This window comes from Myodes glareolus, chromosome 7 (genome assembly GCF_982192425.1).
Source record: "Myodes glareolus chromosome 7, mMyoGla1.1, whole genome shotgun sequence".
Classification (NCBI taxonomy): domain Eukaryota; kingdom Metazoa; phylum Chordata; class Mammalia; order Rodentia; family Cricetidae; genus Myodes; species Myodes glareolus.
Window position 1 is genome coordinate 101529618 of NC_142032.1, and position 16604 is coordinate 101546221.

The 16604-nt window shown below is 39.2% G+C and overlaps 1 protein-coding gene and 1 pseudogene across 1 annotated transcript; one reads left to right on the forward strand and one right to left on the reverse strand.

The window, feature by feature from the left end:
- The first annotated feature begins 3115 nt into the window (after positions 1–3115).
- Positions 3116–4087, forward strand: Or51s1 (olfactory receptor family 51 subfamily S member 1). Its single transcript, XM_048429730.3, has one exon. The coding sequence runs from the start codon at positions 3116–3118 to the stop codon at positions 4085–4087; it is 972 nt and encodes a 323-aa protein (XP_048285687.3).
- Positions 4088–9809: 5722 nt separating this feature from the next.
- Positions 9810–15676, reverse strand: LOC125397264 (olfactory receptor 51A7-like; annotated as a pseudogene).
- Positions 15677–16604: the final 928 nt, after the last annotated feature.

Consider the following 16604-nt stretch of genomic DNA (forward strand, 5'->3'; position numbering starts at 1 on the left):
GCAATGACACATCTACCTATCTAAACAGTCACAGTAATTCCAGAAGGTTCAGATGCATAACTTGAAATACAATGGAGGTGATTTAACAGTACTGGTCTGGATCCAGCTGGTAAGGGGTTTATAACAGACAGAGGAGCCTTACAGCGAGCGGCCTCTGACAACAAATGCTTGCAATAATCCCAGCTGCTTGTAAAGATGAGGTACTGGATCACAGGAACTCATCAATCAGAGATCAGCCTGGGGACATAAGGAAACTGTCTCAAAAACAAACAAAAGTAAGGACATGGCCCCTTTTTTTCTTTCTGCCTTTTTTTTTCTAAGCATTGGATAAACCAAGGGTCTTAGGCAAGGAGAGAGAGCCACACTGTCAAGTTGCAAATGAGAAATAGAAAACTATATACAGGAAGGATAAGAAGAAAGATAAATTAACAGCAAAGCCTGGGGTGTGGCAAAGGAAAGTCAGTATGTCACGGTTGCTGAGTAGAAAAGGTGAAATCCTGAGAAGCAGCAATGTGACTGACAGGGGATCATGCCACACAAAGAGGAAATAAAGTATTAGAGCTGAGGCCACAGTCTTAGAACTCTAGAACAGAGTCTATTTCCTGTCTTTTTCTTACCCCCAAACTATCAGTAATCGAAACAGAATAGATCCTGGAATATGTACCCAGGTTGCTCACTAGCACTTATACAACTGAGCTATGTGGAAGTACTGGCTAATTTTTGAGGTTTTAAAAACATGCATGACAACATAACTCATAACTATTTTGAGAATTTTTTCTAAAACTCTGCATTAGGTCTTCAATTGACACTTTCACTTAAGGTCTTTGTCCACTATTTATCCCTTTAGAAGATTTATACATGGTCCCCCTAAGAAATACGTTCCCCCATACCTCTTTATGTCACACAAGCCTAAGCCTCGGACACATCAACTTAACTGCCTAGACTAATGATTAGTTTATTTCATTAGGGGCTGCCCAATTGCTCCCAGCGGGACTACACAATTCCATAATGGAAAAACTTCAACCTAAAGTCGTTTTTAACATCTGTTCTAGTAGAAATTTTCAGCCTTTAAAAATATGTTTTATCTTACACAATGTGTAAAAACATGCTTTGTCTTTTAAAATATGGACTTTTTCAGTAAAACTGAAATTCATTTTTTTATATATTTACTTACCACTTGTACATTTTTCCCTACAAAATCACTAGCTGTGCATGGCCATCTTCTATATTAGCTTTACCATCTATTTATTAGTTAGTTATAGCTCTTTAGATAATCCAGATTCTAAACTTCTTTTAGTAATATAGGCTGAAATCTTATTTTCTGATGAATGAAATCATTGTCCCATTCAGCCCTTATATTTTACCTGTACATATGGTATACAGTTAATGTTGCCTTTGTTTTGTTTCATTACTTTGGTTTGGCTTGGTTTGATCAAGATGGGGTCTTTCTAAGTTGTTCAGTTCCCCCAAAAATCACAATTTCTATCTCCACCCCTTAAGTACTGAAATCACATCTATGTACAACCATACCCAGCATGGTTGTTTTAATTCAGCATTGCTACAATTGTTGCTATTTTAGTTTATGGACTAAATATATTCTATTTAGTGTAAGATAAGAATTTTCCATGATCTGATATGATATGTTTCATAGCTTTTAAATCTAAATTTTTTGGATAGGCTTACTGGTTGCAACAGAAAGGTCTGCTGGCCTGTTCTTCTGATCTTTTATCTATTGAATCTTCTGATCTATTAGTCAGAAATATCTTTGCAATCTTTGGTGCTTTTTAATTCATTAGTATTTCTTTGTAAGTTTCAGAATATAAACTTTGATTTATTTTAGACACCTTATGCTTTTAAAATGCTGTCACAAATAAAATTACTTTCCTAATTTATAGCAGATTTCTTCAGTTCTAATGTAAGGAAACACGATCAGTGCTGGTAACCTTTATATTCTGTGGTTTGTTAAACTCATTGATCACTTTAATCAATATGTTTTAGACAACTCCAAGAGATACTACACACAGGTTCATGATCTGTGTGGATAGATTGCCGCATTGGTTCCTAGCCATACTGAGAACTAAAACATCCCCCTTTAAACTGTAACTAAGACTCCCTCAGCATAATTTTCAAGGCAAGTAGAAAGGGTGTGTCTTTTCTGAAGTATAAGTACATTTTTAGAGAGATCTCCCTGTGGTTTTCTTTTTTCTAATGTTTGCCTACGTTTAGACTCAAGATCATCCTAGGATGACAGTAAACTGTAAAGCTAAGTCTGAGAAGTGGGGGATCATGAAAGCCAAGGCTTCTTGAGAAACAAATCATTTAAGAAAATATATAATTTATCAATCTGTCATTAAAAGTCACTTTATCGGTTTTCTCCAGTGGAGTGCCACTGGATTTTCCAGTCTCTCTCCAGGTCAGATAACATGGACAGGACTAGTTGGCCAACACAAAATGAACTCAGTAGTATTTTTGTGGGTTTTTCGTTTTTATTCGAGATTTTTTTTTCTTATTGATCTTTTCTGTTTGCTCTGATTTTCAGACTTTGTTTTTGTTTCAAGAGAGAGGGAGAGAGATGAGTTCGGTGGGTAGGGAGGTTGGAGAATCTAAGAGGAGTTGGGGAGAGAAAAGAGCATGATCAAAATATAGTGTATGAAAAGGTTCAACACAAGAACATGAAAAACAGTACACGACTGTCTAACTTATGGACAGAGTAGTAATTGGTGACTTCAGTGAGAACTGGTAAAGGAGACCAAATGTGATTGCTTAGGAACACAGAAGACAGGCTGTGTTAGGAAGAGAACAAAGAAATAATCATGTTAATATAGATCTTCTCCTGGCCGTGTGTCAAATAAAGAAGAACATTAAATTAGGAGAAGGTACAGAAACAGGGTTAGAGGAATATATATCAGCACAAATCATAGCAATACAAAACAAGCAACAGGGCAAGGGTGGACGTGTATGCACTATTTGAATGAGCCTATGCCTAGAGGGGAGAGGCAGATTGTGGTAGAGGGTATCATCCCAAATATTTATAATATATATAAAATCCAAAAAAGTATCATGCCATGTTCAAATAAGCTTAATTACTTTTTAGGTTCCAGAGAGATCCTGAACTATGTCAATATTATCCACCCAGGAAATCTCAAATAGCAGCACATCAATGGCCCCTACTTTTCTGTTAGTGGGCCTGCCTGGCCTGGAAGCTGCACCATCCTGGTGGACAATTCCTCTCATCACTGTCTACCTCCTCTCTGCCATGGGTAATGGTACAATCCTCTGCATAATTGCACTGGAGCCCACACTACATCGCCCAATGTACTTCTTCCTCTTCTTGCTCAGTGTGTCTGATGTTGGCTTGGCCACTGTACTAATGCCGACCTTGCTAGGTCTGGCCTTTGCTGATGTTCATGCTGTCCCTGCCTCAGCCTGTCTCCTACAGATGTTCTTTGTGCATGTCTTTTCTGTTATGGAGTCCTCTGTCTTGCTTGCCATGGCATTTGATCGGGCAATGGCCATCTGCCGCCCTCTCCACTACCCAGCACTCCTTACCAATGGTGTCATTAGCAAGATTGGCATGGCCATTGTTTTCCGATGCCTAAGCCTCCATCTACCCCTGCCATTCCTGTTGGCTCATATGCCATATTGCCGTCCACCGGTCCTAACACATTCTTACTGCTTGCATCCAGATATGGCTCGCCTCGCCTGCCCAGAAGCATGGGGTGCAGTCTACAGCCTGGTCGTGGTACTGTCTGCCATGGCACTAGACCCTCTGCTCATTTTCTTCTCCTATGGCCTGATTGGCAGAGTATTGCAAGGTGTGGGGTCTACTGAGGATCGCTGGAAAGCCGGTCAAACGTGTGCTGCCCACCTCTCTGCCGTGCTCCTCTTCTACACTCCCATGATTCTCTTGGCACTCATTGACCGATTCAAGTTGCCACTCCCTCAGCCTGCCCATACTCTTCTTTCCTATGTCCACTTCCTGCTTCCTCCACTGATAAACCCAATTCTCTACAGTGTCAAGATGAAGGAGATTAGAGAAAAAATTCTCAAAAGGGTACTACCCACAAAAGTTGGCTGTTCTCAGTGAGGGAAGGTGCCCTCTATGCTTGAGGTATGGAGTTCCCTAAACAAAGGCCGCCATGATGAAAACTCCGTTCACTATGCATGACTGGTCTTGTAGGTCCATGCATACCTGTACACACATTAGCTACTTTTTTCTGCAAATGTGCATGTACATGCTGAAGAACACATAACAGCTCCAGAGAAAAGAAATGATCCATCACTGCGGCAATAGCTATCGACGGCATTAGAAGGAGCTGGATGCTATAGCTTGTCACAGTCATCCTAGCATGTGACATGGTTGTTAGTTCCATCACTGCATACTAGACAACTGAGAAGAGTGGAGAATCTAAAGCTGCTCGAGAGAAGAAAGAGAAGATGAGCCTCTTGCACAGCTGGATAAAGACTTTTCACCTGAGTTGCCACTCATAATAGTATTCTTAGTGATCCTCAGAGGAACAAACGTCTCTTATTCATGCTATTCAAACCAAGAAAAAGGACATATGATTCATCAGCCTGGAAAGAGACAGATATTTTTCATTATTCCATTTTCAAAATTTTAATCAAAGTTTCAATATATGTATATTTGTGGCTAAAATCCTCTGCGATTCAGAAAAATGAAACATAAACTTACATCATTCAAAGTTAGCCATAGTTGGGCTGTTAATGGTAATAAATATAGTGTCCTGGGTGATAGTAAACACCTCTAATCCAAGTACTTAGAAGACTGAGGCAGCAGAACTATAAACTCAAGGCCTGCATAAGCTACATAGCAAAACTACATACAATGAGTGTATATGTGTGTTTGTGCATGCTTTTGTACAAGTATGTACAACTTATGGATGGTGCATAATATGTATCCATTCTCAGCTCTTTACTTTCAAGTAAAACTGCTATATATTCTCACAGCTGCTTTCACTGTAGTTTTGATCTTGGGCACTTGATTTTCTCTGTTCTATGCATACCTCAATTTGCTAAATATGGTGTTAATAAAGGTGATGAAGCAAGGAGTCTTCAATAGGATTCACTTTACTATGCTATGGAAAAAGCTTCTCTAATATTTCCTTCCCCCTCTGCCTGATCTCTAGAATGAGTTGTGGTACAGAACTGAGTATAGCATGAATAATAAAAACCCAGAGACAAAGGTTGGGGCTCAAGCTGAATATCAGAAAAGCAAAATAGTCAAGCCACTAGAAAAGTCTTACCTCTACCAAGGCTGGGTGACTGCAGACTGAGTCCTGAGCCTCTGTCTCCACCCATTTTATATTCTCCTTTAGTGCTGGGATTAAAGGCATATGATTGCCTACTACTGAGATTAAAGGTGTGAGCCACCACCACCTGGATCTGTTTCTACAAGAATCTTGTGTAACCCAGGGTGACCTTGAACTCACAAGGATCCATCTGCCTCTGTCCCCCAAATCCTAGGATTAAAGGTGTGTGACACCACTGCCTGGCCCCTAGTGGCTTAGTTTCACCCTCTAAGCTTCAGGCAAGCTTTATTTATTAAAATGTAAATAAAATATCACTATAACTGAGCAAAGTGTAGCCCTAAGGCAAGTGCCTGTTACTTGTCACTTGAAGCAAAGCCACCAATTCAGATCAGTCTAGATCAAGAGGATATCCGTCCATCTTGTGAGTGCATCTAGTGACTATGACTAATACTACATAACAAACATATAAGAAGACAGTGTGACTTGCAGATCCACAAGAATGATGGCTTCAGAGGTGCATGGAATATTTTGTGAAGCTCTAAACTGAGCCTTGGTGCGTTTTTAATAAAGAAGATATTTTGCATGTAATATATTATGATCATATTCCCTCCCTTCATCCGCTTTTATTGGTGGTTGAAATCCCTCTAAGGCAATTAGTGCAGACTTCATTGAGCCAAATGACTATATAACATTTAATAGCCTGAACGGATTAAAAGTTTAGTCAATTGTTTCCTACTGATAAGCATTAAAGATGTCTTCAGTTTACTGCTACTTCCAACGGTGCTCTAATGAAAATCCCTGTGTAACTCCTTATGAGTATTTACATTAGTATTTCTGCAAGGGTGCTCTCTAGGTTACTGCTAATGGCTCCATAAGACTGGAAATACAAATTTTCAGTAGATAGCCATTTCACAAAAGAGCATATGCACTCATTTTATGCCCTAGAGAAGAATGTAGTTTTCTTTCATATCTGAAAGTGACTGTTTTAGTATTTTTAAATCTCATTAATTTTATAACTTTGTCTTTAAATCCTTATTATTTTATAGCTATGTCTCTTTATTTTGACTTTCCCATATAATGAAAAATAATTTCTTTCATATGTCTATTAACTTTTCTATTTGCATCCTATGCACAAAAAGTCTACTATAAAGAAACACTTATAATTTCTATTTTTATATATTTTAAGTTCAAATTTGTAAATGATCTTAATTTCATATCTTTCCCATTATGTTGTTTATGTTTAAGTTTGTTTATCAAGCAACTGTAAAATAATTTTACATCACCAATTTCACTATTTCATTCCTTTACAAATTTTATCTTTCATCTATTGTTTACAATGGGTTTTTTGACCTTTGCATTCCACAAATAGTTGCATGCATATTTTTTGATTAATTAAATTTTTCCTTAGCAACTTCATACAAGCATGTAATGCATACTGATTGTTTTTACATACAAACCTTACTTTTTCTTACCTCCCTTCCACCCATCTACCCTCCTTCTCCCACAAATATTTTTCTCACAGTCATCTCTGCTTTGTTTTGTGAATTTAATCCATGTTACCATGGATTTGGTGCAAACCACTGAAGACTGGCTCTGAAGTTAATGCACAACTGAAGACAATGACTACCCTTTTGTCAGAATCTAGCAATAAAACAAAATAGTTCAGCAGTAGCGGGTAGGACAGTACCTTCCGCATTCCTAATTGATTCTTAGCAAGACCTATCTGGTCTAGGTCCATTGCACGTAAGCACAGTTGCTGTAGACTCATGATCACAGCTACTAGACCATGCCTAGATGACGACATTTCACAGCCATTCTCCCTGTCTTCAGGATCTTGCATTGTCCCCATCTCCCCCTTTCTCAATGTCCCCTCTCCCTTAGTGCAGAAGAGGATGTGTCACGGTCTTACTTAGGGTTGATCCCTCAGCCACCCTTTATTCTTAGCATATTGGTCACCATGGGGTCTCTAAATTCACTGTCATTCACTGCAAGGAGAATATTCCTGCGTTAAGTCTGAGAGTAGTTTTTTTTCCAGTGGGTATACACAGAGCTGTGGAACAATGTTTGATGCTGTCAGTGTAACTAAACAACAGCTGTGTGTTTCCCCCCTTGTACCTATGGACTTCCGTGGTATGGGTTGCTGCCCAACTTTATAATACTAGACAAGTTCCCCTTTGTGGTATGAGCCTCAAATGCAATCAGAGTGTGTTTGATTGCCCCTGTAATAATTGTGCCACTATTGTACAAATGAACATACCTTGTCCACTTTTGTAGTGTGTATGACTTATAACTGATAAAACTTCTTATGTCTTTTCTCCCTGAGAAGCCTCCATAGCACCTTTTAGAACCTTTAAAGCCCACTGGGAGGAAGTAGACAGCTCTCTACCTACTTTCTCTATATCTTGCAACTCAAGTATGTTATTTTTTCAACAATATGGTCTTTTAACCTAATCTGATGGGCAACAAAAGAACTAGCAAGAGCCTGTGTTGTTTGGGAGGCCTATAGACCCTTCCTAATCAATGACTCCTACAGGAGTGTTCTCTCTATGGCACTGAAGATACTCTATAGTAACCATTGCTTCAGGGAGCACCATTATCTACTGAAGCAATGCACCTCTCTTCAATGTATGTTTCATATTTTTTAATTAGGATACAAGACAGTAGGTTTCCATATGGCCTGTTCTTACAACCTTCTCTCTGGTTAACATTCCTATACACACTTCTCCTCCCCTCAGTCTCCAAACCCTTCCCGGTTTAAACATTTTCCCTACAGGATTCTCTCACTCCACTTTCATTCTACCTATGTTCTTTTATTTCCTTCCCATAAAGCAATTCATCAACATCCCCTCCAATTTTTCCCTCTTCTACAGACACTCCAAGTTAAACAAGCAAAACTAGTCAGTCAATGCTAGAATTCACATATAAAAAGAGCATCCACCATTTGTCCTCTTGGACCTGAGTTGCTTCGCTCAGTATAACTTTCCATTCCCATCCATATGTATATATGAGCTTCAATAATTTGGCTTTCTTTAGAGTGGAGTAAATTCAGTGGAAGGACCCCTGTATCTCACAAGGCTCACTCTATCCCTGTAGTAATAGCTTCTTACAGTGACATGTAGAAAGCAGAAAGTCTTAACAGAGTCAGGGTAATGATATTCTGGCTTACTTCAGCAGAACCAGAGAAACATTGGCCCTGGGTTTCATTACCTTCTGAATACACTTTGCTAATCTGAATCAAGCTAGCTTTTTCTCATCACAGAAACTTCTAGATTTGTTATTTGTTTTGTCTTGGTTAGTTCTTAATGCCAAGTTTACAGGACCTAGATTCACTAGGGTAGAAGAAATCTCAACTGAAGTATCACCTTGATCATTTTGGCCTGTGCTCATATCTAGAAGAGATTGTCTTGACTTATTATTGCTCTGAAATGACCCAGATCACCATGGGCAGCACAAGTCCTAGAAAGGTATGTCTAGACTCTACAAGAAAGACAGTTGAGCTCAAGACTATGATTAAGCTTGTAAGCATCATTTTTCCATTGTGCTACAAGTTCCTGCCTTGAGCTCCTATCCTTACTCAGTGATCCCTCAGTGATAGACTGTGACCTAAGAGAGTAAGAGGAATAAGCACATTCTTCCCACAAGTTGCTTCTAGTTGGAGTGTTGTATCACAGCCAAAGAATAGCAAAAGAAATTAAACTATAACAGCTTCCTAATTTTATGTCTTTTTGTTCTACTTAATTACCAATATTTCTTCATTTACTTTAATCTTTCCAAGGAAATTGATATCTATCCAACAGGCATATACAATAGAAAAGTTACTTTACTGATAAGAGATTTAAAAGTGAATAATCTGCCTCTTTGCTGTGTGGGAATTCATAATTCAGCATTTGTATGCACAACTAGAGCTATAACTGGCCCCCAACTCCTCAGGTCCACTTTTCTGTCCCTTGACTTTCACTGTGGTTCTGCCAAATGCCAAAACCCTTCCATAATTTACACCTCCAAAATTTATTTCACCATAAATCAGGATGGACAAATGACAGTTTTTTTAGTTTCCTCTTTCACATCACCCTACATTGCAATCCTCAAACATTAATTGGGATGTCAATTACTTGGGATCTCACTAAGATGAGTATTGACTCCCAAGCTTGCAGCAGTGCTGATTCTGTAGAGTCAGTGGCTCTAGGTGACACTTTTTCTACAACAACAACATCTGAACATCAAAGTACAGACTCAGATGAATGTAGACATGCTGTAAAGGGTTTAATGCAACATGAGGAGGGATCAAAATTAGAGACAAATACAAGATGTTTAACAGTTCCAGAATCTTTCAGGCTTCTTCCAGGCACAATGAAAGACCATATGTCCCATGTTTTCTTTAGAAGATTGTAGAAATTCTTATCCTTCTTTCTTGTGTCTAAGGAGAGATGTCTTCCACCATTCAAACAACAATGAAAGGATTCATAGAGGCTCTATGGAATATAAAGTCTCTTCCTCCTTTAGACCAGAAAAGTGACAGTACTAATTGATTGAAACAATCTATGGGACTGTGAAGTAAGTGGATCTCCTTTGAGAATAAAACACTGTCCTGTCTCTAAAGTAACTACTTGTAGAGAAAATGGAGCTTCTGAGAATATCGTGACTCAGTTTTTCTAAGGCTTTTACTCTAATCTGATAAGTTTTTACAATGGGATTCATCAATGGTGGTACCAGCAAGAAAGCATCTGCTATCAGAATTATACCTAATGGAGCCTTATGATTTACAAAGCGGTGCATGGCAGCTAAAGTACTGATAGTTACATAGAAGATAAGCACAGCACAGATGTGGGAGACACAGGTATTGAGAGCTTCGAGCCACTCCCCATGAAGGGCAATACCCAACACAGTCTTCAAGATGAACACATAGGACAGCAATGAATACATGGTCTGACATCACGCAGAGCGGAACAAACAGGCCATAGTAAAAATTGTCTCTGTTGTCAGAGCAGGCCAGCTGCATGACATCCTGATGGGGACTACGGGAATGTGTTAACAGGTGCATGCGGCAGTATCTGAGTCTCCTTAAAGTCAATGGAAAGGGGAGCACCAGGAGAATGCTTTTAACAGTAGAGACTAGCCCAGTGTGCACAACTCTGGAGCTTGTGAGGACAGAGCTGTATTTCAGCGGGTGCCAGAGGGCTACAGAGCAAACAAAGGGCACAATGAGCAGCAATGAAGACTCCATATCTGTGAATCCATGGATGTAGGCTTTCCTGGGCAACGGACACAGCAGCAGAAATCCCCATGGAATTAAACATCATGGGAATGGAGGAGAAAGACAGGTCCAGGTCAGACTCATGCAGAGAAGGCTCCGTTCTGATGACACAGAAGATAGTGCAGTTTCCCAGGAAGGCTGAAAGACACATGAGGTAAATAGGAATGGAGACCCAAATGTGCATATGCTCAAGACCTGGGATCCCGATAAGTAGGAATGAAGAGGCATCAGCTGCTGAGGTTGAGAAGCATCCAAGTACGCGTATTGTTCAGCTGCTCCAGGACCTACAGTGATATCAATAATTGACATGAATTATCTCAGTTGCAATGACAACGTGGGTTAAATTTAATATAGCTCAGATTAGGAGATTAAAAATAATATAACTTTTAAAAATATGAAATATACTTAAACCGTTTTTCATACTTTTATTTAAGAATTTTACATTATTTGAATATAGATATCTATTTTCAGATATATTTCTAAATAACTCTAAAGCTAGAAAGTACAATAATGTTTTGTTACCTCCATTAAACAACAAAAACCTATATATTTCTGTATTCATATGTATGTATATGTATGTGTTCAGGTTCCCTTATATGCATGTGTACAGGTTCATGCATATGGACACCAGAGCTCATACTTCAAGTGTATTCTATGTCTTTCTGTAGCACGATTTATAAAAATCCAGAGACAGAAACTGGGGTTCAACCTGAAGGTCAGAAAAGAAAATAGCCAGCCACTGGTTCTTACCTCTACCTCAGTCCAAAAATGATGATCCTGCCTTCAGGAATCTCAAAATGAGACTGCAAGTGAGAGCTGTCTCTTCCAGTTTTATATTCCTCTCTAGTGCTGGGATTAAAAGCATGCACCACTACCACCTGGTTTCTATGGCAAACTAGTGTAGCTACTGGGATTAAAGGTGTGTGTCACCACTGCCTGGTCTGTATGGCAGTGTATGGGTATGTATGGTATGTATGAGAGAGTATGGGTGTTTTACTCTCTCAACTTCAGGTAAGCCTTATTTATTAAAATATAAATGAAATATCACTACATCTTTCATATTACTTTTTCAGATAAAGTCTCTCACTGAACCTGGAACTCTCCATTTCAGCTAGACTAGCTGATCATTGAACTTCAAGAATCTCCCTTGCTCTCCCGCTCAGTCCTGGGATTAGAGACACATACCCCAATTCCCAGCATGATACTTGGGGACTGCGGAACTGAACCTATGTCCTCATGCTTTCACAGAAAACACTTAAGTGACAGAACCATCTTCCCAGCATCTCAAACTACATCTCTTAAGAGACAAATTAAGTAAATTAAACATAGTGTTTTGTAGCGTGGAAGCACTCCCTAAAGTGGGAGTATGTTCACACAGGCCACAGTACTATATGAGCAGACCCAGACAACTGAAGAAATTCTTTGCTATTGACAGTATCATCCAATGTGCTCATCATACGCTGTAATTCACAGCACAGGTTGTATAACGGTTAAGGGTCTATCACAGAGGTTTGAAAACAAAGTCAGCTCTTTGACTATTGGGCAAATTAGGTACCTTTTTATATTTGTAAAGAAAGAAATGAGACCAAGAAAAATAAACAGTTTGGACAGAAATGATGAGGTGATATTCATCAAAAATTATAAATCATTTAAATTTTGACCTTTGTAGAAAAATTTGATGACTCTTAAAATAGAAAATTTTGCATGAAACACATTTGTACATACAGATGTGATATTGTAAATTAATACAGTGAGGATAGATAATGAGCCAAAGGGAATTTCAGAATGAAGAGTGATATTCTATTTCTTTCACTCAAATGAGCAAAATAAAAATCATATAAACAAACGGTCAAATCTTTACAATTATCTGTCTGAATCATAAACATAAAATACACTACGTCCTGTATGCTTGCACTCTGACGGTTCTTACAGAGCATCTCCCAGACCCATGGACTCACAACCTCAGAAAACTCAAGCACCCAAAGCCACCTGCCAGAGCTTTACAGCTGCCAGCATGTAAGGATGTCCCCCAAAGCACAGTGAAGGCAGGACATCTCTGATGCTAGCTATCACCAGTCAAGGAACTATAAAGGAAATGACATGCATAAGTGCATGTTCCTTCACAGGGACGCTGAGCAGTTCACATTATGGTAGAGAAAGAGAAGCTTGAATCCACACAGAAGGAGTTAGCTGGTAAAGACTGGAAACAGGGCACAGTGTAGAAGAAGTGAAGGAAACAGGAAGCAGCTTTTGTCACTGAGGACTTTTTTGAAGACGTTTTCCTCAATTTAGCATGATTTAAGAACTATTAAGAGAGTCAGTAGAATATGTGGACATTCTTTACGCAGAACAGAAGCAAAAAGCCTTGATTAGGAGAATCTACTATCTAGTCCGTGTTGGTCAATTTTACCTCACTGTCTCAAATGACGGCAGTGTGGTCGATGCTGTTGACAGGTTGATTTGCTACCGCTGCCACTGCATAGTTTTAAAGCACTCACATCTTTCCAGGCCATTGCTATTGGTCCTACTCAGAATGTTCACAGCCCTGGTCTCTTTGTCTTGCCTAATCTTGTATTCTTTCCTGGCTGCTCTTGAATTCTGCATCTCTATATTAATAATTAATCTTGATCATAAACTTGATTGGATTAAATTGGAGTAAGATCTGCCTGGGGAATTCAGCACACTTCTAAATGCATCTGTGAGTTTATCTCCAAAGACAATTAATGAAATTTCTCACATGATGGATGGATTTGTCCCTGGATGTATTCATAATATGATTGTGTTTTTGGGAGGCTGTCATATTTATACAGTGGAATCTAGTTGGAGGAACAGGTCACAGAGGATATAGTCCTAGAACTATATTTTCTTCTGACCTCTTACTGTTTCCAGATTTTCTCAGCTTCTTGTCCAGCATAAAGCTCCTCCACCACACGTTCCAACAACCATGATAATTCTCCTCACAATGGGCCTAGAAAGAGAGCCACGTGAGGATGTATCATCCCTTGAGCTATAAACCAAATAACTTTTCCTCCACTTACATTTGTTGGATATTTAAGTATAGAGATGTGGGAAGCAACAGGAACTACTCATCATTAGTGGTTATTCGGTCCACAGTAGTTTAAACTGACTCTGCGTGTAACTCTAGGAGTAGTACCTCTGGAATCCCTGGTACCTGGCTGAGGCACATGGGAGGATTTTGAGGGAAGAAAGGAAGGAAAAATAGTTGGAATTATATTATAATCTCAAAAATAAACATAAGAATTCTACGCCAAAGAAGTTAAGTAGGCCAGCTGCTGACCAGTCCTTGGGATAACAGTTCATGCAGAGGGAAATGGCGCTCTCACCTCCCCATGGGCCTTGCCAAGGACTTATGTCTAAGGTCATACTTGTTACCCTCCCAAGCTAAGTTGCATAACTAAGGAAATGAGTTGCCATTGACAAATACTGTTATTTTCAACTGCATTAATCATGCAAATACATAGGAGTACTCTAGCCCGCGGAAGGCCATAGGATTTTCAGGCATGAACTCTTCTTCAAAGTTACCTTGATCCTTAGATTGTGTAATCTCAGAAATCTTTTTACCTTTAACGTTCTATAATTCATGGTATAATTTCTATAAATGGAGTTTCTACAAGAAAACATCATGTTACACTGAGGAATTTAATCTAACAATCTTAAATCTCTAGGACCTACTAACTTACATTTGCCTTATTCCGAATCAAAGGTGGAAATTCTTCCTATCCTGTAGTTTTACAGTTTCTGTTTTAGCACCCTCATCGAATTCACAACTTAATGATATTCAAATAGCCTTCCCAGCATGAAATAGTCCAATGAGAACACCAGTCAAAATTATGAATCCTCATTTTGCCCATGACCAAGGCTTATCTTGGTTGAGGATTTTGAAACCAGCACTACCGTAATTCCTCAAACATTACACATTTCTCACTTAAAAATGATCTAGCAAGAACAGTGTCAATTTTCTCCCAAAGTTTCATTTGGTAATGTCTGAAGTCCTTTTTGGTTGTCATAACATGGGAGAGAACGCTACAGGAATCTAGAAAGTAAAATCCAAGAATGCTATTATACACCCTAAAATGTGTACATTCTTCCCTCAAAATAAAGAACTAGTCCACTCAATTGTTTATAGAGCCAAACTTGAGAAACCCTAATCTAGAGGAAACTAAAAGATGGAAAATTATTGCTCTGGTTATTCACAAAAAGTCCCCAAATCATAAATAACATGTGAGTGAATAGATAAGAAAGTTTGAAGAATGTTCCATTTTTATTACATATTTTGCCCTATGAACTAAAAATCATATTAATAAATTTATCTATGTCTATACACATACCAAAACATATACAACAATAAATAAATTTGGCTACTGTGGAGACAGGCCCACTGGAGAGAGAAATTCAGAAAACCCTGCTCAAATCTGAGTCTCACGGCCTAAGTATGTCATGACTTCAGCCGTGCTGCCCACACTCAGTCCCCAGTAGGCAGCCAAGGCCCCTTGGAGGGTCCCTTGGACCACCCTGACCAATCATCCAAAGGATGTCACTGGCACTGGGGATTTTGATGGTCTATGGTTCTTGTGGAGAGTGTTGTGAGCCCACATTCACCAAGCACTGTTGCTTATTTTTTGACTTTTTTAAACAAACAAGGAAACAAAACAATACTCTTGATAGACTAGATTAGTGCTTATGACTCTACCCTCACAATATAGTCATTTCTTCGTGCAGTTTTGCATTCTTGGTGCAGCTTTGAATTGGTGCCCAGTTGGAAGACTATACTTCTGCCATATCAAATAAAGCCCAACATTTCGGAATGGTGACCGTCCACCTACATCCAACCTAGTTCTCAACAGACCCGGCACCTTCTTGCCGCTGCCCAGTGACTGTCCATCTACATCCAACCTAGTACTCAGCAGACGAGGCGCCTTCCCGCTGCTGCATTTCCTTCATTCACTCATCTGTGGATAGACACTTCAGTCAATGCCATATTTTATTTGTTTGTTAGAAACAGTCCAACCTGAGAGTGCAAAGCTCTGCAGTGCAGCGGTGTCATTTCCACTGAATGCCCAACACTGTATGAGCTGGATCCCATGGTGGATCTACGTTTAGTCTTTAGGGCTCTCTCCATAGCATTTGCCATGATGATTACACTAGTGTTTATCTGCACCGCAGAGTGTACATCTCCACCAGTGTTCACTTGCAGGAACACTGGCAGCTTTGCATCTCCCTGATGGCCACTGATTCCAGGCTTCAGTTTTCTCTACCTTTGGACTTGGTTCCACTTTCTGCTATGTAGAGTCCAGCAGGCTCGTATGCTTCCTTGGTTCCCTCTTCCTCCTTTTCTATTCAGTCAAATACAGCATGATGCCTCCCTGGGGAAGGTATATCAAGTAACATTTCATCTATAGCTTTGTCTTCATATTTGGTTTTATTTAGACTATTCCCATTTTAAAAGCAAATGAATTATGCCCGAAGCACAGTTAGACAATTAAGCAGAGAATACATGTTATGACTACCCTAGCTCACAAAAATCACTGGAAGAAACATCACTGGGTCATCCAAAGAAAATTGATCCTTGCCTTTCATACTGACTCAATTGTCCAAAGCTATGAGAAATTTCTGTTTAATTTTGATCACAGCTTCCTGGATTACTATTTATGTATTCTCTAGAATTTAAATTTTCTTTCACTTGTCTGCTCACAGCTCTTTTCAGTATCTCAGTAATAACTATGGCCATCTGCTCACAAGAACAATCAAATGGTAGGGTCTATCTCAGGACCATGCAACAGTATTTTCTTGCAGAGAAGTTTGGTTTCAGTGGCTCTGAGTGGAGGTCTGAGGTCTGGTGATACTGCTGTTCTGAGACCACACTCGACATAGATTCTAAGATGGCTTACGAGTTTTCCTAATTCCTGGCATTCCCCGATATCCTTAAGTGCGATATCAGGGAATATAAGTAATTAAATTTTGTATGCTTAAAATCTTGATTCTATATTCTATTTTTCTTTGTTTTGTTTTTAAGAGAGCGAATATCAAGAAAGTTGAGTGAAGAAGCAAAAGAGGACCTG